The sequence below is a fragment of the Tachysurus vachellii genome, chromosome 20 (assembly GCF_030014155.1).
Source record: "Tachysurus vachellii isolate PV-2020 chromosome 20, HZAU_Pvac_v1, whole genome shotgun sequence".
Classification (NCBI taxonomy): Eukaryota; Metazoa; Chordata; class Actinopteri; order Siluriformes; family Bagridae; genus Tachysurus; species Tachysurus vachellii.
In genome coordinates this window covers 12,975,978-12,999,141 of record NC_083479.1, presented here as the reverse complement: position 1 = coordinate 12,999,141, position 23,164 = coordinate 12,975,978, and the positions used below count along the sequence as shown (strand labels likewise).

The 23,164-nt window shown below is 41.1% G+C and overlaps 1 protein-coding gene across 3 annotated transcripts in view; it reads left to right on the top strand.

The window, feature by feature from the left end:
• Positions 1 to 23,164, top strand: part of slc12a2 (solute carrier family 12 member 2) — a 59,245-nt gene that overhangs the window by 15,185 nt on the left and 20,896 nt on the right. For all 3 annotated transcript variants that reach the window (XM_060895812.1, XM_060895811.1, XM_060895810.1), the window contains exons 2-13: positions 9,979 to 10,098; positions 13,886 to 13,961; positions 14,344 to 14,439; positions 17,813 to 17,952; positions 18,105 to 18,215; positions 18,318 to 18,426; positions 18,522 to 18,646; positions 18,737 to 18,821; positions 18,979 to 19,136; positions 19,243 to 19,350; positions 21,009 to 21,132; positions 21,219 to 21,320. In XM_060895812.1, coding sequence (XP_060751795.1) covers positions 9,979 to 10,098; positions 13,886 to 13,961; positions 14,344 to 14,439; positions 17,813 to 17,952; positions 18,105 to 18,215; positions 18,318 to 18,426; positions 18,522 to 18,646; positions 18,737 to 18,821; positions 18,979 to 19,136; positions 19,243 to 19,350; positions 21,009 to 21,132; positions 21,219 to 21,320 — 1,354 coding nt within the window. The remainder of the gene's footprint in view (positions 1 to 9,978; positions 10,099 to 13,885; positions 13,962 to 14,343; positions 14,440 to 17,812; positions 17,953 to 18,104; positions 18,216 to 18,317; positions 18,427 to 18,521; positions 18,647 to 18,736; positions 18,822 to 18,978; positions 19,137 to 19,242; positions 19,351 to 21,008; positions 21,133 to 21,218; positions 21,321 to 23,164) is intronic.

The following is a 23,164-nucleotide window of genomic DNA, read 5'->3' as shown; positions in this document are numbered from 1 at the left end:
TGTTTAGGTTGTTGTCCACTTTCATCACGAGTTCAGCCGCTTGCTCACACTGATACAGCTATGAAAATACAGACACACAAACTCTTCGGTGAAGTTGTTTCCAGACAAACGGCCCATGTTCAGCTCTGCATCATTTTTATTCAGGAATATTCCAGCAACAGGTCGTTAACAGATGTGTGTGAAGTCTTGTGGCCTTTTTTTTTCCTCAGAGGCGTGTGGTGTGCTGATAAATAAACATGTACAGGAAGAGGGTTTGTTCCCCTGAGTAAATTGGAATAAATCGGCACCACAGATGTCCTCCACAGATGGAACAAGGAAAATGACTGCGATCTAAGTGATAGGGTGAACAGCTCCACCGTGTACTTGGACAGAATCGTGCCGTTTCGTTAACACGCCCCGGTGAAACCCAATCAGAGAGCCGAGGACGGAAGCAGCTGACTTCCAAGAGCGTTCCTGTATCAGGTTATCATGGACAAAGTGCACTTCAGGAGGCACTGGCTGCTTGAGTAGTGCTCAATCTAAATGGCCTTTTCTGAACAAAAGCCTCTTTATGAGTTTTGAGGGAGGGACAGATCTCCACCTCTACCTCTCTTCAAGGTGAACTATTCATGTAAACCGGTGTGTTTATGAAAATGCACTGAGGGGCTTCTGCTAGTGGCTGCTGATGGAGCTTGAGAAAGTGCAAACGAGTCAGAAATAAAACTCAGCCTAGATACTATAGATTAGATATTTTATTCCATAGTGGTGTTTAGGGAGCGATGGGATAAATCAGAAAATTGCTTTTGGATTAAAAATGATGTGCGTGTTTGCTAAGAGGCAAGATGAACCCTCTCAGAGCAACAAAATCAAACGGACTTGTCTAAAAGTGCCATGAAGACTATTAAAACCATGAAATGAAATGAAAGTGTTCATGTTTTCATGCAAAATTGGTTTTTGCCATTTTAAGAAATTGTGACCAATTCTTAAGAACTGATAGATAAAGTTATAAAACAGCAGGTTTAATGAGAGGAAAGATAAACATAATATTTCCAGCTGTGCAGTCGGGAGCTGCTTGTCGGCGGTGTACAGAAAACTATAATAAAAAAAACTGTTTGGTGCAGGAGAGAAAAAAATGAAAGTGCTGTTTTTTTTTTGTTTTTTTTTATTTGTTTTTTTTTTTATTAAATAATTGCATTCCTAAGAAATGTAGGTAACTGATGAAAAATATTTGTCTTATGTCAATTAAACATTCTCATTAACTATCTGAAAGCATTTTTCATTTACTCATTTCATTAAGGACGTCTCACAGGTCACACGTTATGATAGATGAGACGTGAGAGATTGCAGAAAGGGGGCGGGGCTTTCAGGGAGTCTTTTTTACTTAAAAGACACAATTTCCTCTCACCCCATTTAGATCAGATTAGATTGGATTTTACGTATACTTTATACATATTTATACAAAGACCAGCATATTTTTACTTTCTGAATATATGTACATGTAGAATATATGTAGAATATATGTCTATCCTATTAAAAACTGACATGCATCGGTTTTGTTTTATTCTTTTTTTTTCTTTCCCTTTTTCTTTTTCACCCCATCGAAACCGAAGCAAATCATTGTTCTGGCTGAGTGTAACAGTGTTTGAGTGAAACTGAATATTTGGGCAGGATTTCATACCTTTTAATGGTGGTCTATATTTTATTCATCTGCATTTGAAGTGAGCTTGTTGTAGTTGCATCGTCCTGGCAGCTTTAATCAAAATGTGTCTGGCCTTGATATCAAACTTGCTTGTTTCATCAATCTCACTTTTAGTCTGCTTGTAATTTTGTGTGAAAGCCAGTTATGTAGCCGTGTTTCAGTGTAGACGAAGATGAAGTGTTTAGGCTGCTATGCTATAATGAATATCATCTTCTTCTTCTTCCTCCTCCTGCTCCTTCTTCTTCGTCTTCATCTTCGTCTTCTTCATAAGCCACATGAACAGTAATAAATGAAAATATTTATTTACAAATGTCTCTAAATGGTTTTAACTATGTCGGAGATGCAGCAGAGAAAAATCTCCGCTGAAAATTGCATTACTATCAACATAAAAGTGACTTGTGATTATATATGTGTAATTATATAACACACACTTATATTGTGTGTGTGTGTGTGTGTATATATTTTTTTTATATGTATATAGTTTTTTTTCTTTCTTTCTTTCTTTGAGGCCAGGGACTTTGAGGTGCCCTGTCAGCACAGCTTTGTTATAAACCTTCAGTGCTATGAAACTTAATACACTTAATAGGCTCATTTATTCATCTGTGAGCATTAGTTTGTCTATTTTAGAGCCATAGTTTTTTTATTATTTTTTTCGTCCCTCACCTCTCCTTTTACAGAACGCATGAAGTGTGATGTAAAGGTGAAAACCCAGTTTCCTTCACTCGAGTATTTGTAACTGAACTTTCTGACTTAAATCCTGCAGCTATCTGCATCACACTCAGCACCTGAATGTAGAGAACCTTATACCAGTTCATCTTTTCCATTAGCATACAGGTAAAGTGAACTGTACCGAGTGTAATATTTAAAGCAAAGGAATGTGGCATAGTGGGACCGCACACAGCTCTGATCAGACCCAAGGCTACTTGTGCTGAATTTCTTCAGCCCAGTTCCAGTTCAGCGGGTTCGCTCTTGTTGGTCGGACATGTTGGATTGAGATGCGTGTGAAAGTGCTCTTTTGCAGGAGAACAGAGAGGAAGCAGAGCTGTGTGCTTTTTTTTTTTTTTTTTTTTCCTTCTTCTTCTCTGGATCAGTTTTTCATGACTCTCTCCACACACACACACACACACACACACTCAGACACCGACGTTGTCAGGGGATCAGACACACATCCAAACACAGACTTCACACAGACACAGATGCTTGTCAGGGGACCACACACACAGTCATTAACACTTCACAACCTGGTATCATGAGAATTCATGCATAATATATGAAAAAGCCATTATACATTCTCAATGGAAACCACATATACACTATATGACCATTCTTTTGGGCACTCATATGTGCTTTCTTGAGCTTCCCATTGTGAAGGCTTTTTTTCCTGCTGTATTTTGTCATGAAGCTGTGGGGAGTTGCTCTTTCAGTCGCAAGAGCGTTAGTGATGCACTGGCACTGAGGTTGGCCTAGATACCTGGGGCGCAGACGGTGTTCCTGTTCATCCTAAAGGTGTTCAGTGGGTTCAGGTCAGGGCTTAGTGCAGGACACACAAGTTCTTCTGCTCCAACTTTGGTACACCATGTCTTCATGGTACTCACTTCATGAACATCAACAGTGTCACGCTATACAACAGGATTAGGAGACTTAGCAGTACCCAAAAACGTTCTACACACTGTACTTTTTACTTGCGGCAACATTTTGAAGAACCACATTATGGGTGTGATGGTCAGGTTTCCTCAAACATTTTAGCATTAAAAAACCCCAAAACGGATTAATATACTGAAATGAAGAGGGAGTGTGAAAACTACCACCAGCTACATTTTGTGTGTGAATATCATGTTTTATTCATTATATTATAACTCTAACTGTTGCTGTTTTACCAAAAGTTCTGGTTCTGGTTCAATTTTGTCAGCTGGCAATCTAAACAGGATGAAATAAGCATGAAATAAATATAGCTATAATTTGGTGATGACAGTGTTGCATTTTATGAGCTGAAATGAACCAATAAGTTTATTGCAAGTAATCAGTATTTTGAGAGGATTTAATAATCTTCACAACCATTCCACTGCAGAACCTACACGGAGTTTATGGCAAAATACAAGGATTATATAAAAAGATGAAAAGTTCCATATAAAAATAAAGATAGACCTGAAAATTTTTCACTTCTCAGAGCTGATGTTCAGGCTGTTAAACGGTTTGTGAAGTAGTAAAATGTTAGTGTTCGAAATAAAAAAAAGAATTCAAATCCCAGAACCAAGATGCCACTGTTGGGCCTTTACCTGCCCAGTTGTGTAAATGAAATAAATGGTAGTCTCTTTGGATAAAGGTGTCTGCCAAATTCTGTAGATATTTGTATAATCATTGGATCTTGCTAAATAGTGAGGTGGATATCAGATAGCTAAGAGACAAGAGGAGAATAAGTCAACGGTGACTGACCTGAAAAACAGGAATGTTAAATAACACCATGAATTCAAAAATGTCTCTCTTCTTGGCTGGTGTTCATGACATTAAAAGGCACTAGAAGTCCAATAACAACATGCCCAGAGAATTATTTACAGTGTCTTGCTAAATAGTGAGATAGCTAGAAGACCAAAGCTTTCTTCTACTTATCTATGTAGATGTCAGCTGGTGCTTTTTTTATGACCATTGCAATAGTGAATCCTGAGCTTTTGTTTATTCACAAGCTATCAGACTTCTTTTCTATTACTTTCATAAAATACATCATTAATTACTGTAATCTTACTCTTATCTACTGTAACATCTTGGGCAGCTCTTTATTTGTAGCTCATGCTTGTGCACATGCACATGACTGATATGTAGCACAGTATGTAGCACCTGATTTGGTTAACTGCTAGGTGGTTATGCTAGGCCATATACCTATAATAAAATATTTTCACTATAATGATAAGGTTTGTCTACAATACACATTATGTATCATGGTGTTTAGTTCTGCTAAACAACTTAGAGCAAAATAGCAAAAATGTTTTGTAATTGCAATAAACTAAATGTTAGCATGATTTCACGGAAAAGTGTGAGCTGTTTGTGATATGCTTTATGATGCTATGGATATTCTATTGTCCTACTGCACAGTCTTACTGGGTTGTGCTGATTACAGAGGCAGAATGTTTCATCTCCGTTCTCCATAATTTTAAGGATGACACCGTTTTAAGATGCATCTGTTATTAAAAATGGATTCCAGCTACCGCTCATTACCTGAAGAGACAATTGAAGTGTATAATATGAAAGCGAACCCTGGCATGGTTGAAACTTGACTTGCATGTTCTGTGCTCATTGATAATTAACCGCATTCATTTAGAACACCATGCACACTTCATTATGCTTGTAAGGCAATGTGTAATGGAACAAGTGAAGATCAGCTGTCCTGCTGAACATCTTCAAATTATTATTTTATTGTTCTAATTACGTAAGAGTGGAATTGACTGCTTGGCATAAAGGCCACACTTTTTTTCTTCTTCTTTTTCTCCTTATCCCTATCTTTCTTCCCAGCTATTCAAGACGCGCCACAGATTACTGTGATCTCCCAAGGCACTGCCAGTCAATGCCGCGTGAAGCGTGAATCCGTTCTATTTCAGTCCTCAGGCTTTGTGTCGTCTTCGCTATAGTATGTGAGAGTCTCAGTAACGCTCGCACTTATGCTTGTTAACGCTCGGTGCGAGCGCTGAAATGTCTGGCTGTAGTGGTAGTTGCTGGTAGAATATGTAGAGTTATGTACTGTATGTAAAATGTTCATGCTGTTCTTTAAACAGTGGTGCATTCTTGCACTTGTAGAGTATAGTAAATCTGTTCTGTCCCAGAGAGATTTAGACTGTTCGCTCTCTCCAAGAGAGCTAAAATGGACACAAGTCACAGAAGGAAGATGCATTTTAGGATTACGTCTTTACCATTGATTTGTTTGTCAGTCAGGGGCAGCTGGTATGAATGAGCTAGCCCTTCTGTATTTGGCAGGTAAAAAGACCACAGTATTGTTTTTCTGTTTGGCATAAACATCAGTTTATTTGCTCTTAACAAATCTTAATACAGAGTAGTGGGTGTGGTATTTATTTATTTTTGTTTGTTTGTTTTTAATGCTGATGGAGAAGTGAGACTGGGGCTGATTTCCTTCTAGCCCAGACTGTACATTTACATCTATCAGTGAGTGATAGCTCTATGTTTTTTTGTCTTATATAGAAACATCTTATTTCACCATATACTGCATCAGTTATATATGGTTTTTGACGTTTGATTCGAAAAAACCCCTAGATTTGGACTTCAGTCCTGTGTGTACCGAACAGAATTGTGGTTGATTATTGGTCTTCCCTCTAAAAAATGTCTTTGGAGGAAATGCTGAAAGCATTAAGCATGTATTGTCTGAAGTACAAATGAAGGAAAATGACCGAACTGTAAGTTTATTAGGGGAAAAAATGGCTTTTCTGTTTACCATACTTGATATGCAAAGAAAACAGGCCAAACAAAACAATTAGGAATCATGAATGAACCTGCTTATCTGTCATAGGGGTGTGTGTGTCTCTGTGTGTGTGTCTGTGTGTGTGTCTGTGTGTGTGTCTGTGTGTGTGTCTGTGTGCGTGTCTGTGTGTGTCTGTGTGTGTGTGTTTGTCTTGTGTGTGTGAGTGTGTGTGTGATCATGATCTACTGCACTGTTCAACCATAATAATTTTATTGTTGAGCTTTTGCTAGATATTAAATTATAGCCTTCACATTAATATCACAACTCCAGCTGTTAGTGAGATTTATACAGTATTTACTGATGTGGAAAATGTATGATATCGATCGTACACACGTTTTTGGCCTTGTTCATACACCAGGCATTGACTCCAACAGCACATGATTTACCCAGAATAAACCTTTACAGACTTTTTCATAGAAAAACAGAATAAGGATTGATATTAGTTTAAGACCAGGTTTAAATTGGTACAGTTTTCAGGCAGCCTCAAAATCACAGTATGAGTATCCTCAAATGTAGCCCTGGGATTGCGCAAGTGGTCTGAGCATTCACAATGGCACACTTGTGTATTTTTCCACTTTTTTTTTTTTTTTTGCAAGTACATAAATGTTTCCCAATTCCCAACGTGAGAGGCCTAGCCATCTCTAATTAACTGATACTTAATTCCTGGAATACTGGTAGCAAATGCCTACAGGCTGCTTATTTAAACTAGATATTTTGTAGTTGGTTACAACCTTCAGTTGACAAAGTTTCACCTTCAGGCCTGGCCTTACCAAATCTAATGTTCTTCCCATGTTATATTCTACGCTACTGCTTTCCCCTCCTCACATGGTGCATGTTGGGGTGTTGACAAGCTCTAAGGCTGTAACAAAGCAGCTCTTTCTTCCTGCTTCCCTCCTTCTTAATAACCTAGTGTCCCTGGTGTAAGGGGAGCTTGGCGGGGCTGTTAATGACGTTATGCATGCAGGTAGAGTGCTCGTTTTAGACAGATGGCTCAGGTGATGATGCGCCCCAGTGCCCGAGCCACATGCTGGAGCACATGCCAATGTTTTATAATTCATCCGCCTTTTGTTTTCACAGTCCACCTTAATCTGCAGACCTGTTCACAGCCTCCTCTTCTCTATGATGGAAAATTTGGGTTACAGTAATCTGCAAAAATCATTGTACTCCTGATGTATTTCTTATCTACCTAACACTGGAAAGTCATGGTCTTTATTCAGTCTTTAATTGTAGAGGTTTGATGAGCCTTCTGTAGCTTCAGGTTCCTGTTGTAGTCCATTTACCTTGATCTGATTGGAGATGATTCGGCCCACCACAGTTGTAGAGAGTGACCTTTTTTTTTTTTTTTTTCTCACAAGTCTGTGTAAATTCTAGAGAGCTGTGTGTGAAATCTTAGATGAGCACTTTCCAAAATACTCAAACCAGTCTATCTGACACCAACATCAATGCTGTGGTCAAAGACATGAGATCTTGCAGTGAATCTAGTTTCTAAATCTGATTTGTAGCCAAGGCCAGAAAATATGAGTTAAGATTAGTTTGATGAATTGAAAAAATTAAAAAGAATTGAAACGACCAGGAAAGGAAGGCTTAACCAGGCTAGAAAAAGCCTAGCTGATGTATTTTTATATTTGATGGCTGATTTTGGACTTGCTGCTGCTTTAAAAACACAGACTTTGAGATCCATCACAGGATATTTATAGGATATCCAAAGAAAAATTAGATTAACGAAAAACAAACGCCAAGTTGATCTTTTGTTCAGTTGTCAGTTAGATTGAACATGTTCAGAGTGAGATCGGTATAAAGAAAAGAAAATAAGGTCCTGTCATGTAGCCAGTTTACCTCACATGCAGTGATCTTTTGGACAAGATGTAAATTCCTCAACAAGAAATGAAAATAGACAGTTGCTCCACGTTTGGACTGAAAAGCGAAATTATTTTAACATCAAGCCAACAAGCATTTCCAGGAGATGGTCTGGTGATTTGTGTTTTCTTAGTGAAATTCTGTATCCCTGATTTGATATAATGAATGCACAGAAGAGACTGTTGATGTGTCTAATGCAAGAAGGTTTTCTCTAAATGCAGAAAACAGCCAAAAAAATGTGTGTCTCTTTATCAAGGTTTGTGAGTCTGATGAGATTTACTGCCAGTTAGCTTGCCAGCTTCTTTTACATGAATGAGTGTGGAGGGAAATTTACTGTTCTTGTGATGGTTTACTTTTGGAGAAGTGATTGTTGCATGTGAGCTTGTCCTGTACACCACACACTGGCATTGAACCATGGTAGCAAATGCCAATACACCCTGAAGGCCACTGTGGCAATTTTGCATCATTCACTAATTAGTAGTGATGTTTCCATCCACCAGTCTTCCATTTTCCATTTTTTAAAAAAATACTCTTTTAAAAAGATTGGACATTTTATTGAAACGATGCAAATTCTGATTGCATAAAGGAAATGAACTTTTAGCCAAATGTACCTTTATATACAAAACATCCTCTACATGATTTTTGAAAAAAAATGTGGAATCCGTTTTTCTAAAAGGTTTCATTTCCGCTACGTACAGAGACTCTTGGGAGGCCCTGTACATAATGATGAATTTTCTGTGGATGGCTGGCTTGTCAAATGTAGCTGTGTGTGCTGGTGGACCTTGTAGGTCAGCACCTATCACATTAGAGAAGCCTTGGTGAACCTTGTTTTGGCTTATTGTTCAAGGATTTTTATGAGACAGAGAGACAAATTCAGCTTTACAGGCTGTTATTTTAAAAGAGGCGTCCCCTTCCGTGTGGTTGCCACGAAACAGGTTTATGTGGAGTACAGGGCCATCATCACTTGCATACAGTAGCGCTCCCAAAGGCACTAGAAGCTCAGCAGCGACGTCAGAGCATTGTCCCTACACAGGAGGGATCCTTCCTGTGCTTGACCTTCCGCAGATCCAAGGACAGATAACCATGACTGTGTGTATTAGTGACTGACCAAGAAAGAAGGACGGAAGTAGAAAATGGGGGAAGGAACGAGACTGAGGAAACCGTGAGAGAATGAAAAGAATCTGAGTTATTTTGAGAATTAGTCTGATGGCAGCACTTCTATTAAGGTTCATATTTAAACACAAACTAAGCCTGATTTTGGTGCAAGCTGAATTCCTGTGTCAGTAGGGATCCTCCATTAAAATGGCTTTAAGGTTAAGAGTAGGCTTAACCTGATCTGGGGAAATACACAGAATCTGAGTATAGTTCTGTCTGCTGTGATTAATGTGTTTAATTTATTTTAATGTCCAGATAATTTTACTCTCTCACTCATTTGGCAAATGAGGATTTTTACGTGAGATTCTGTGAGCAAAAGCTCACTTGGATTTAAATCATTGCCATACAATTAATTCATCATTTCATTTTAAACTTTCAATAAATAAAAATGACTGTATAATTCCATATGGCTTGGTTCCTTTTGTACCTGCAGTATTTTGTCTGTTTTTGGCCATTAAATGTTTAAGAACTTATAACGGGTACACAATTGCTCCATAAGGTCCAAGTACATACCGTATATCATTAAGTGTACAATGTGTATATTCATGATATGAGTTGAAAGGTGTATCAAAGGTACAAAATATCTACCCTTGAGGATAGAAGTGTGGCCAGGACTTGAATGAATGAATGAATGAATAAATGCAGTAAATGTGCCACGCAATGCATCACAATCACCACATACAGTACATTGTTGCATTAAGAAACATGGCCTAACCCTAGCTTATCTTTACTATCTTGAATTCATCAAGCTTCCCATGTCACCTCTTGTTGTAATTTTAAATCTCATGCCATGTTGTTAATAATTAAACCCCTCGTCTCATTACAGGAGCCGTTTGAGGATGGATTTGCCAACGGTGACGAGCTGACTCCTGCTGAAGAGGCCGCAGCCAAAGAGGCAGCCGAGCCCAAAGGGGTTGTGAAGTTTGGATGGGTCAAAGGAGTGCTGGTAAATGTCTCTGTATTCACTTAGCTTCTAACAGTGTTTGTGAAAAGAGAAAGGACTCAAAAGTCAAGAGCTGGGAAAAAAAAAGCTTTGATGTTTTAATAGATTTTTTTTTCCCTACCACTTCACTCATGTGTGAAGTTTTTTTGTAGTTCTATGTACATATAATACATTTCACACTCCTGTATAAAAGTAGCCTTGATCTTGTGGAGGTGTAGATGAGCTGCTTTGCAAAGCTCTCAATTTCTCAAAATTTCGCACGCCACGTAAGTCGCACGCCACACGGATTTCTGGCCCCCCGGTGGGAATTACACTGCTCATTAGTCCCACTTGTTCCATCTTGCCTAGAGCTGATGCTAAGGTTTGTGTTATTGTTATTTTAGACTTGCTAATTGTTCAAGGTGGTGCTACTGGGAAATCTCTCCACATGTGCAGCTTTCAGTCTGGTACATTCTGGTGCATAACCACAACATTTGGTTTGAGCAAACAGAAGCAAGGTGATAACAGTCGGCTGCAAATGAACACTCGAGTGGTTTAATTACAGTAAGAATGAGTCTCATCCTGAAACCACACAGCTACAGGAAGTGAACCTAACACGTCACGTATTTTGAGTTGTAGGCAGCATTTTTTTAAAACTGAACTGATGTAGGGCTTCAGTAGGGCTTGTTTTGTGGATATTTTTACCAGCAAAAATAAAGGGCAAATGTGATGCTGACAACATCTTTAAATAAAATTTTGTAATCAGTTATTTTGTGCCATCTTTCTTTGTTTTCTCATGCACGCTGCAAAAGTTTGTTTATATTTTTTCATTGCCTTATTGCAGACCAATGGATAAAGATGAATGCAATTTATGAATGTATTCTCAGCCCCCACTTGTCAGAGAGAGACTGTGTGGGGGGGGGGACTGTGTGTGGGGGGGGACTGTGTGTTTGTGGGGGGTGAGGGGGAGACTGTGGGGGGGGGGTGAGGGGGAGACTGGGTGTGAGGGGGAGACTGTGGGTGTGTGTGAGGGGGAGACTGTGGGTGTGAGGGGGTGAGGGGGAGACTGTGGGGGTGAGGGGGTGAGGGGGAGACTGTGGGTGTGGGGGAGACTGTGGGGGTGAGGGGGAGACTGTGGGTGTGAGGGGGTGAGGGGGAGAGTGTGGGGGTGAGGGGGAGACTGTTTGTTTGTGGGGGGGGTGAGGGGGAGACTGTGTTTGTGGGGGGGGTGAGGGGATACTGAGTGTGTGAGGGGGAGAGGGGGATACAGTGTGTGTGTGTGTGTGTGTGAGGGGGTGAGGGGGAGACTGTGTGTGTGTGTGTGTGTGTGTGTGTGTGAGGGGGTGAGGGGGAGACTGTGTGTGTGTGAGGGGGAGACTGTGTGTGAGGGGGAGACTGGGTGTGTGAGGTGGTGAGGGGGAGACTGTGGGTGTGTGTGAGGGGGAGACTGGGTGTGTGTGAGGGGGAGACTGTGGGTGTGTGAGGGGGAGACTGTGGGTGTGTGAGGGGGAGACTGTGGGTGTGTGAGGGGGAGAGTGTGGGTGTGTGTGGGGGAGTGTGTGGGTGTGTGTGTGTGAGGGAGAGTGTGGGTGTGTGTGTGTGAGGGAGAGTGTGGGTGTGTGTGTGTGAGGGAGAGTGTGGGGGTGTGTGTGTGAGGGAGAGTGTGGGGGTGTGTGTGTGTGAGAGAGTGTGGGGGTGTGTGTGTGTGAGAGAGTGTGGGGGTGTGTGTGTGTGAGAGAGTGTGGGGGTGTGTGTGTGAGAGTGTGGGGGTGTGTGTGTGTGTGAGAGTGTGGGGGTGTGTGTGTGTGAGAGAGTGTGGGGGTGTGTGTGTGTGAGAGAGTGTGGGGGTGTGTGTGTGTGAGAGAGTGTGGGGGTGTGTGTGTGTGAGAGAGTGTGGGGGTGTGTGTGTGTGTGAGAGAGTGTGGGGGTGTGTGTGTGTGTGTGAGGGAGAGTGTGGGTGTGTGTGTGTGTGTGTGTGAGGGAGAGTGTGGGGGTGTGTGTGTGTGTGTGAGGGAGAGTGTGGGGGTGTGTGTGTGTGTGTGAGGGAGAGTGTGGGGGTGTGTGTGTGTGTGTGAGGGAGAGTGGGGGTGTGTGTGTGTGTGAGGGAGAGTGGGGGTGTGTGTGTGTGTGTGTGAGGGAGAGTGTGGGGGTGTGTGTGTGTGTGTGAGGGAGAGTGTGGGGGTGTGTGTGTGTGTGTGTGAGAGTGTGGGGGTGTGTGTGTGTGTGTGTGAGGGAGAGTGTGGGGGTGTGTGTGTGTGTGTGTGAGGGAGAGTGTGGGGGTGTGTGTGTGTGTGTGAGGGAGAGTGTGGGGGTGTGTGTGTGAGGGAGAGTGGGGGTGTGTGTGTGTGTGAGGGAGAGTGTGGGGGGGTGTGTGTGTGTGAGGGAGAGTGTGGGGGTGTGTGTGTGTGTGTGAGAGGGAGAGTGTGGGTGTGTGTGTGTGTGTGTGAGGGAGAGTGGGGGTGTGTGTGTGTGTGAGGGAGAGTGGGGGTGTGTGTGTGTGTGTGAGGGAGAGTGGGGGTGTGTGTGTGTGTGTGAGGGAGAGTGGGGGTGTGTGTGTGTGAGAGGGAGAGTGGGGGTGTGTGTGTGTGTGTGAGGGAGAGTGTGGGTGTGTGTGAGGGAGAGTGTGGGTGTGTGTGAGGGAGAGTGTGGGTGTGTGTGAGGGAGAGTGTGGGTGTGTGTGAGGGAGAGTGTGGGTGTGTGTGTGAGAGTGTGGGTGTGTGTGTGTGTGTGTGAGAGTGTGGGTGTGTGTGTGTGTGTGAGAGTGTGGGTGTGTGTGTGTGAGAGTGTGGGTGGGTGTGTGTGTGAGAGTGTGGGTGTGTGTGTGTGTGAGAGTGTGGGTGTGTGTGTGTGAGAGTGTGGGTGTGTGTGTGTGAGAGTGTGGGTGTGTGTGTGTGTGAGAGTGTGGGTGTGTGTGTGTGTGTGAGAGTGTGGGTGTGTGTGTGTGTGAGAGAGTGTGGGTGTGTGTGTGTGTGTGAGAGTGTGGGTGTGTGTGTGTGAGAGTGTGGGTGTGTGTGTGTGAGAGTGTGGGTGTGTGTGTGTGAGAGTGTGGGTGTGTGTGTGTGAGAGTGTGGGTGTGTGTGAGGGAGAGTGTGGGTGTGTGTGAGGGAGAGTGTGGGTGTGTGTGTGTGTGTGAGGGAGAGTGTGGGTGTGTGTGTGTGTGAGGGAGAGTGTGGGGGTGTGTGTGTGAGGGAGAGTGTGGGGGTGTGTGTGTGAGGGAGAGTGTGGGTGTGTGTGTGTGAGGGAGAGTGTGGGTGTGTGTGTGTGAGGGAGAGTGTGGGTGTGTGTGTGTGAGGGAGAGTGTGGGTGTGTGTGTGTGAGGGAGAGTGTGGGTGTGTGTGTGTGAGTGTGGGTGTGTGTGAGGGAGAGTGTGGGTGTGTGTGTGTGTGTGAGAGTGTGTGTGAGAGTGTGGGTGTGTGTGAGGGAGCGTGTGGGTGTGTGTGTGTGAGCACAAGCAAGTATGCTTTTAGCTAAAGCTTGACTTAAGTACAAGCTTAATGTCTGGTTTTTGTTCCTCTTTTTATTTTGACATGTGAGCCATGCTTCCTCTAGTTAATAACATCATCCCAATTTCCACCTTCTCACTCAAACACAAAAACCAGATACAAGATCGAGGAGATGGGAATAGAATGTTGAGATGTTTTAAAGCATTTGTTGCGTCAGACAGTGTTGGTGTCATATCTACGTCAGACTTGATTCCATTCCAAGCACAACACATCACTGTGGAGTGTTGATTACACATGTTCAGGTTTGTTTAAAGGGCTTTGCTTGGTTGTCTGCATTAAAACCTAACCGTCATCCTTCCTCTGCGCAGGTTCGCTGCATGTTGAACATTTGGGGTGTGATGCTCTTCATCCGCATGACATGGATCGTGGGCCAGGCTGGAATTGGTAGGTTTCGCTGTCTCTGTGCAGCTCCTGTGAATTAGCGTCTTAATTCACACAACCTCCATGGCCTTCCATCACCCTGTTACCGTTTAGCATTCCCATGCTAAATGTTTCTGCAAGGTGGCACCTGCAGCTAAATGTCAAACACACAGCCATTTTCCAGAATCCATTCCAAGTGCTGACATAAAGTGGTGAATCATTGGAAGCTGCACAAGTGTGAGGAGTGTTTAATACTGTATGTGTGCTGCTATATCTGTGTTCAATTAGGTGTCAACTGATTAGCCTTGACAGATCTTTTAAAATTCCCCCACCTTTTATTAAAGGACTTTTCCTTCCATGCTTTAAGATACTGGTATGTGACTCTGTTATTTTCTCCCCCCCACAGTGTGCTCTTGCATCATCATTTTCATGGCAACCGTTGTGACCTCCATCACAGGCTGCTCCACCTCGGCCATAGCGACCAACGGTTTTGTGCGAGGAGGTATCTAAGTGCAACACCACACCACATTTTGTCATGACTTTAAGCAGGAGGTTTTTCACTTAATGTTTGACTTATTTCATTATAAGATCTTGCACTACACAAGGCATATACACCAATAGCCATAACACTAAAACCACCTGCCTAATATTGTTTAGGTCACTAAATCCAGTTGTATTGTGTCACTACAATAGCTCTGACCTATCAAGGCAAGGACTCCACAAGGTCTTATTTGTCCAGCACATCTCACAGATGCACAGTCAGATATCTGGAGGCCAAATCAGCATCCTGAACTCTGTCATGTTCCTCAAATCATTACTGAAATATTTTTTGCAGTGTGGCAGCAAGAAGTATTCTGATGAAAAAGGCCATTTTAACGACAATTTTTAGGAAGATGATATGTGTCAAAGTAACATCCACGTGAATGCCAGGACCCGGTGGTTTCCCAGCAGAACATTGCCCAGAGCATCACACTGACTCCTTTCCAAAGTCCATCCTGGTGCCATCTCTTTGGATAGATAAGTGATTCACGGCACTCAGACATCCACATGATTCACAAGAAAACGCTATTCATCAGAACATTGCTCCATTTGCTCCTAAGTTCAGTTCTGATGTTCACATGCCCATTGTAGGTGCTCTTGGGGTGGACAGGGGTCAGCCTCATAGACAGCAAGCTGTGATGTGAAGCTTCTGACACCTTTCCATCATAGCCAGCATTAACGTTCTCAGTATGTTGTGCTACAGTAGCTCTTTTAATCAGACCAGACTGGCCTTCACTCCTCACACACATCAGTGAACCTGTCGCCCTGTCCTTACTAACCGGTGGTACTAACTACTGTATACTGGGAATACTAGCCATCACTGGCTACATCTAGCCATCACTGCTTAGATTCTTACAATTGCTCATTTTTCCTGATTTCAACACTTTAAGATCTTCTTGTTCCCTTTGTGCCTAACATATCCCTGTTGTCACTGTAACGATATAATCAGCATTATTCACTTTACATGTCAGTGGTTTTAATGTTATGGCTGATTGGTGTAGCGCAGGTAAAGATCATCTAATGTACCCTCAGCAAGCTTCTGAGTAATGGCTCAGTGATCAGCTCCTTTATCATCTTATACTATAATGGGTCATTCACATCCAAGCAGATTCTTTGTGTTTTATTGTACATGCAATTTTAGTTTACTTTGAAGAGGTGTGTGTGTGTGTGTGTGTGTGTGTGTGAACTGATTGGAGCAGGCTTCAGAAAAATGGCAACAAAGCCCTAGTTGTTACTCTGTACTTTTCCTGCAGAATTTCATGTAAAATGTGAATGGACGCTTATGGTGGGGGAAAAGAGGTATGGATGTTCAACCATTCAGTTGTGAAAACTAGATTCTTGGTTACTGGACTGTAAGACGCTGTTCCACTCAAGCGGATACTTATTATAATTTATTTTTATTTTGTTATTAAGTTACTATAGTAATGTTCCTATAAATGGAAGGTTAAACTGCATCAGTTGCCATTGTAGCGCAAATATTTTGTAACATTAGAATGTCTGCCAAAGTGACTGCGCCATCTTTATAATCCAGTAAATTTAATTATCGTACCTGAAATCCAGTAAATGTATCCTAGCTGCTTGTCATCACGTCCTCCAGAAGGTCAGGATATTGCATAAGCACCAGCATGGGTTCCTACGTACATGTAGAGAATTAATAAGACACTGGCTTTGTAGCTGATGTGTCCTTCATACATCATATACACCAGGTCATACTGCTCCAAATGACGGCTGTGCTGATGGACAAAAGCGGGTTATAGTGTACGTTTACTTTGTGGCATGTGATAAGGAGATTTTCATAAGGCGACGTATCAATCCAGGAAGTGTTTAGGCTTGGAAAGCAGGAGAAAATGTACTGGGCAGGCAGGACATGGTGAAATACGAGAGGTGAACGGGTCTCGGCTGAGGCTGGCCAATGCTGCACTAATGGAGAGCTCATAAGAAGGGCATAGTGACCTCTGATATACATGACCACAGAGTTACACATAACATGGCTGCTTCTAATGAACTATTTATATAGGATAAAATTTCCGGATATATGGTATGCCTGGTAAGAAGTGCTGCCAGATAATTTAGATTTACACAAGACGAGTGATATTTATATGATGTGTCTAAATTACAGAGATTGTAATCCTCCCAATGTGTGTGGTCATTATATCAGTTAAACTGGCTGAATTAAATCTATTCATGGTTTTAATGGTTCTGCATTTTAAATTCAGGAAAAACTTGCATTAGTTCGGCATGTACGAAAAAATAAATAGTTACAGTAAAATCTTAACCACAATGTCAATTTGGACAGTTTGTATGTATATAAATATAATCAGATGGAAAACGCACTTAAAGTTAGTCCAAGCTCTGAACAGGGCTTGAGGTGAAATTAGAGAAGAGCAGCAGTGTTTGTTCTCTTTAGCATCGTGGATGGTATATTTGTGTTCTGCACAATGACCGACGTATCATTTGTTACAGCCAGAACTTCAATTCACTCCCAAGCTTTAGCAGAGAATTGAATTGCTGTTGGTATGAGGCATAAATCCATTGTCTCGCTCCATTCTGCTCCAGTTTCATCTTTCTACATACCCAGTGTATCTATAATTACTTACCCCATGACCCTGACCTCTTGCCCCAGCCTGTGACTTGCTCACTATGACTCGCCTGGAGGAAAAGGAAGCACATGGAGTTTTAGTTTGTGGGAAAATTCAATGGGTGTTACCAAACCTCTTCTGTTGCACCGGTCTGAAACAGATAGTAGACACTCCCTGGCATTTTTTTGTTTTGTTGAACTTTTGCTTTCTGCATGGAAGTGTAATCATACCGTAGCAGGGATATTTATATTTTCTAAGATTACTCTGCAATCTGTTCACCCATCAGGTCAGGATTTGTGTGCACAGGACCAGTTTCAGTTTCCAGATGGGACCGAAACATACCCAGGAAATGTTTTGTCTAGAACATATCCCTGTGCGAGATGTGAAAACTCAGTAAAGTTGAAGGGCAATAACAGAGTTCAAGCTTAATCAAATTTAAATTACTCTAATCATAGTTTATAATGACGGAGAGCTGATTGTGCTTACAGAAGAGAGCACCATGAAATAACAGTCTGATCATAAGGCTTGTGATAATGCATCCAATCGCTGCTGTAGTTATTATTTCAGCAGAACCGAATATTTATTTATTTATTTTGTTTTTGCGTTCTAGATATTTCTTTCTTTATTCTTACAGGATTTGTTTTAATCTTTGATTATAGATAAATTTATTTAAATTGTTTCTTGCAAAACTTTCCAAACAGAACTCGAACTCAGTGTAGGGTAAATAATTTTTACCATTTTTTTCTTTGTTTGCAGGAGGGGCATATTATTTAATATCTCGAAGTTTAGGCCCTGAGTTTGGTGGCTCTATTGGCCTTATCTTTGCGTTTGCCAACGCTGTGGCAGTGGCCATGTACGTCGTGGGCTTTTCCGAGACAGTCGTGGAGCTACTTCATGTGAGTTGTTTATTTATTTTATTTTATATTATTTTTTGCTCTGTACCATTTGAACTGTTACGGTTCTGTTTAGCTATATCAATATATAGTAATAAAAGATGGATAATTGATTGAATTATCTATTTATTTTTTTCTTTCTTATTTTCTCATAGGAGTCTAATCTCATCATGCTCGATCAGATTAATGACATCCGAATTGTAGGAATCATAACAGTCATCATCCTCCTCGGGATCTCTGTGGCAGGCATGGAGTGGGAGGCTAAGGTGAGACGTGTAGCATGATTTGTCATTTTAGTTCTCTGAAAAACAACACGAAGGCCACATATGAGAAAACAAATTCTTAACGTTACGCTTTTTTGCTTGCAGGCTCAGATCTTTCTGCTGGTTATCTTAATCATTGCCATCTTCAACTATTTCATTGGCACTTTTATTCCCATTGATTCCAAAAAAACAGAAGGATTCTTCAGCTACGATTGTATGACTATTTTTTTTATACTAATGCAGCTCTAAATAATTATCACACAGCTTTTCTCCTCACACATGTTCATGTTGCTTTACTGTCCTCCTCAGCTGGTATCCTGCTGGAAAATTTACTGCCAGACTTTCGAGGTGAAACCTTCTTCTCTGTCTTCGCAATATTCTTCCCTGCAGCTACTGGCATTCTGGCTGGTGCCAACATCTCTGGGGATCTTGCAGTGAGTCTGAAAATTGACTATAGTCAAAATTTTGAAAGTTGCTGCCAAAAACATAAAAGTATTTGCATTTTGTTTTCTTTTTTGCTTTAGGATCCACAAATGGCAATCCCAAGGGGAACCCTTTTAGCTATTGTTATCACCGGCATCGTCTACGTAGGTGTTGCTGTAAGTGCAGGTAAATGGCATTGAGGCGAGTTTGTGTTGTACTGTTTCCATACGATTAAATAAATGTCTATGATTTTAATGTAAATGTCATCTGGAAAGCTGCTTTGTGACAATGTCCACTGTTAAACGTGCTACACAAATGAAATAGTTTATATTTTTATTAAAAGGTGCTTGCATTGTGAGGGACGCCACAGGTTTCAAGGTCAACGGAACGGCTCCAAACTGCAGTAGTGCTGAATGTGTGTATGGTTTTGACTTCTCCTCCTGCAAGATTTTTAACACAACTGAGTCCGATTGTAAGTATGGACTTCACAATGACTTTCAGGTAAGATTATGCCAAGTGTATTGGTCCAAAGAATACAAAAGCTGCTTAAACAGGCTAAAACTAAATACCCCTGGCTTTGTCGTCTTGTTTTTTTCCCTCTCAAAAGATCATGAGTGTGGTGTCGGGTTTCGGCCCCCTCATCACAGCCGGCATTTTCTCTGCGACCCTCTCCTCTGCCCTGGCCTCTCTGGTCAGTGCCCCCAAAGTGTTCCAGGTGGGTGTCTGACTTCCTGCTGCTACCTTCACATATTGTGCAAGCCCACATTATTTATTTATATAAATACAGTGCTGGGGAAGAATTTCATTTCCAGCTTTTGATGTGTAAAAGTAATCGTCTTGCTCGAGTACATTAGGTGAATAGTCCGATATCTGCTTAATAAGATTTACCTTATAGTTGACATAAAGTTGGCAAAATTCTAGTGACAAAACTCAGCCTGCTGCAAAAGTCACATCAGCAGCAAGACAGGGACGGAAGTGACCTTTTTGGAAATGCTGTGTTGCATCACAACCTGACAGACTTGCCATCAGCACAGGAAGCATCTGCTCCGTATCACGGTTTAACATGACATTGTAAAATTCCTGCTCCTGTAACCTGAAGCAGACTCAGTGTTACGTCATGAGTTAATAATATAAAGAGACTCCATTTTGGAAATGTGGAGACAAAATGTACATTTTGGGAATGGAGATATGTGTTGGGCTGCGAAAACCCATCACCTGTCTCTATGGCTCAGATTGTCAAAACTTTTTCAACAGTCCATGTCCTTAAAAATAGACTTGGAATAGAATTACAATAAAATTAGTAAGTTATTGTATGGCTAGGAAAGAAGGAAAACTTATAGCGAATCTGAATAATATGGAATATGATGGATATAATATTCATTCATTCATTCATCTTCTACCGCTTATCCGAACTACCTCGGGTCACGGGGAGCCTGTGCCTATCTCAGGCGTCATTGGGCATCAAGGCAGGATACACCCTGGACGGAGTGCCAACCCATCACAGGGCACACACACTCTCATTCACTCATGCAATCACACACTAGGGACAATTTTCCAGAGATGCCAATCAACCCACCATGCATGTCTTTGGACCGGGGGATGAAACCGGAGTACCCGGAGGAAACCCCCGAGGCACGGGGAGAACATGCAAACTCCACACACACGAGGGGGAGGCAGGAATCGAACCCTGACCCTGGAGGTGTGAGGCGAACGTGCTAACCACTAAGCCACCGTGCCCCTGGATATAATATAATTGATATAAATATTATGTGAATAATACAGTAGGACTATTATGGTTTGCAGTGAAGAGGTGTCTATTTGTAGCACTGTACATTTCTCTACATATACATAATGTTTACTACACAAAAAAATGTTTTTATTTAAGCATTTTTTTATGCTGAATGTGTTTTTCTCCCAGAGTGAATGCCAGGTTTTGAGGTTGTTGGTTGTGAGCTGTAGTAAAACGGACACAAGCCGGATCAAATCAGATCCCAGAAAAACTTTATCATGGCAGCTTTAAATGCAAAATGATTTCAGCTTAATTCTGATTGAGATGCATTGAGAATTAAGGAAATTAATTTCCTTCAATTTTAGACTTGTCAATGTTTGATGGTTTTCTGAGACTGCCACACTTGTGATTGATCCAAGTCACAGTTACAGTATCAGTGTTCAGTTGTCTTTCAGAAAGACTCCAGGCATTGCGTTACTTTTGCATTAAATAAATGAATAAATTATTATCTGAACTTCTTAAGTAAGAATAAATAGCTGTATTTCAAGACACTATGTAATAAAAGTTTGCTCTAAAACCTTTCTTGCATATTTTCTCTCTCTCTGTCTCAAAAATTGTGAAATTGACTTTCTTCTTTTCTTCAGGCTTTATGCAAGGACAACATTTATCCTGGCATTGCTGGATTTGGGAAAGGTTATGGCAAGAACAACGAACCCCTGCGTGGCTACTTCCTCACGTTCGGCATCGCGCTGGCCTTCATCCTTATCGGTAAGCAGCTAGTTTTCTACACTAGATTGGCAATTTGAGTCTTATATTATGAAATATCTTCTAAAAGTGTGTTCTTTTTACTCCAGCCGAGCTGAACGTCATCGCACCAATCATTTCTAACTTCTTCCTGGCCTCCTATGCCCTGATCAATTTCTCAGTGTTCCACGCCTCGTTGGCAAACTCTCCCGGTAAGACTTGTTTGTGATTACTGATATACTGTTAGCCAACCATACAGTGATTTTTATTGATTTATATTTTTTTTTATTCTTTTTGGATTGGAGAGACACTTACATGTGGCTCTGTCTTAAAAATTTATTAAGACACATGAAAGTTTTAAGTCGCTAATATTTCATACATGAGGGTTTTATAAGCATGTAAGGGGTTAAACATGACTTGGACAACACCAAGGCTGATTATATTCTAAAGACACCATGCCCTAAAAGCTTTAATTGCAAATTTGGTAATGCTAACAATTTTTTTCTTTTGTGAAGAAATGTGAGGTGCATCTTGATTTTTATCCATTTAGAGTTACGTATAACGTTGCAGAACATTAGTTAGGATAGTGGGGATAATTAGAAGCAGCCGTTCCCTCTCCAGCCTTTCCCTGATTTCTTCCTCTCAAATTTAATAAGGAAAAAAGCAGCTTATCGTGTTACCAAGAAACATTCCCATGTCAGAAAGCTTAAAGGAAACAGCTTTACCACTGACTGTCATGGCACTCAAACTCTCTTAGTATTATAGAAACTATTGTAGATCACAATTAATGAAACCAATTAATTAAACAAATAATATAGAGTCTTTAGTCCCCAACACCAAGCAGGTAGGGAACTGAAGTCAGTATGATGTGGTCAGTGTTGTATCAGATGACTGGTGACTAAATTTGCCATGACGTGAGGTTGCAGGTTTGGTTGCAGGATCCATAGTCAATGGAAGTCATTAATTTTTTGTTGTCTCCCCCTAAATTCGAGCTATCAAAGCTTCTCAGGTGTCTATTACTTTGAAAAAGTTATTACTTTTGTGATACCAACTGAAACATTTGAACGTGTTAACAGGAGTTAACACAAAACCGGCAAGATGTAGATGGTCCTTAAAGATTCATTCACACACGGATATGAACCGATTTTGAAATTCCTGTCCAGTAACTTTCCTTATATCGCCCCTCTAGCCCTTTTCTCCCATATAAGTAAACATTTCAGATATTGTAAATAGCAAAAGAAAGTGCACCTTATAAAATGACAGTGAGTGCAATGTATTATTCATTTATGTATTACAACATTATTAAATCTATTATGTATTAACTAATATTTATGCTGTCATCATAAAACAGGTTTTTTTTCAGTGAATACTGTAATACTGCTTTTTAATATCTAGTTTGAAAACTCAAAAAGAAGTGTCAGAAATGTTGTATTTGTCTTTCAAGCATATTTTAAGTACACATTTATTCCTTGTGTAAAGAGGTTTGTTCTTCCTCCAATACCAAAGCTCTAGAAGACCACCAGGTATATCTCTTCATTTTAACTCTGACGTTTATATGTCCACCGTTTCATGCACGTAAAGGGTACATAGCTTTTTTGTTTTGTTTTGTTTTGCTTTTTGATGCAGTTTTTATCAAAGAACTTTACCTCTGTCTCTCACTCAGCTTCAAATTTATTCCTTTTTTTTTTTGGAGCAGCAACATGTGTACCCTTTATGTCATGTATCCTTTCTAGTATTTTTGTATAACAGCTCAGCTGTGTAATTGCTTGACCTTACTAAAATCCCATTAGCCTAGCACTAGCTCCTTGTCAAAGAATCCCATTTATTTATTGTAACCTTTTTTCTCATATGTATCCTAACTGATGCTAACTCCATTTTAATCCAAATCTGTATTCATGCTTATGCAAATACGTGGCACTGATGCATTTAAACCGTCTCCGTCTGACGACACGTTGGTTACATCCACAAATGAATCAACCTGCTAGAAAGATGAGTTTCTAGCAGGTTTTAGGACAGGAGGACGTTAAGCAAGGCTTAAATTTCTTCTTTAGGTTTA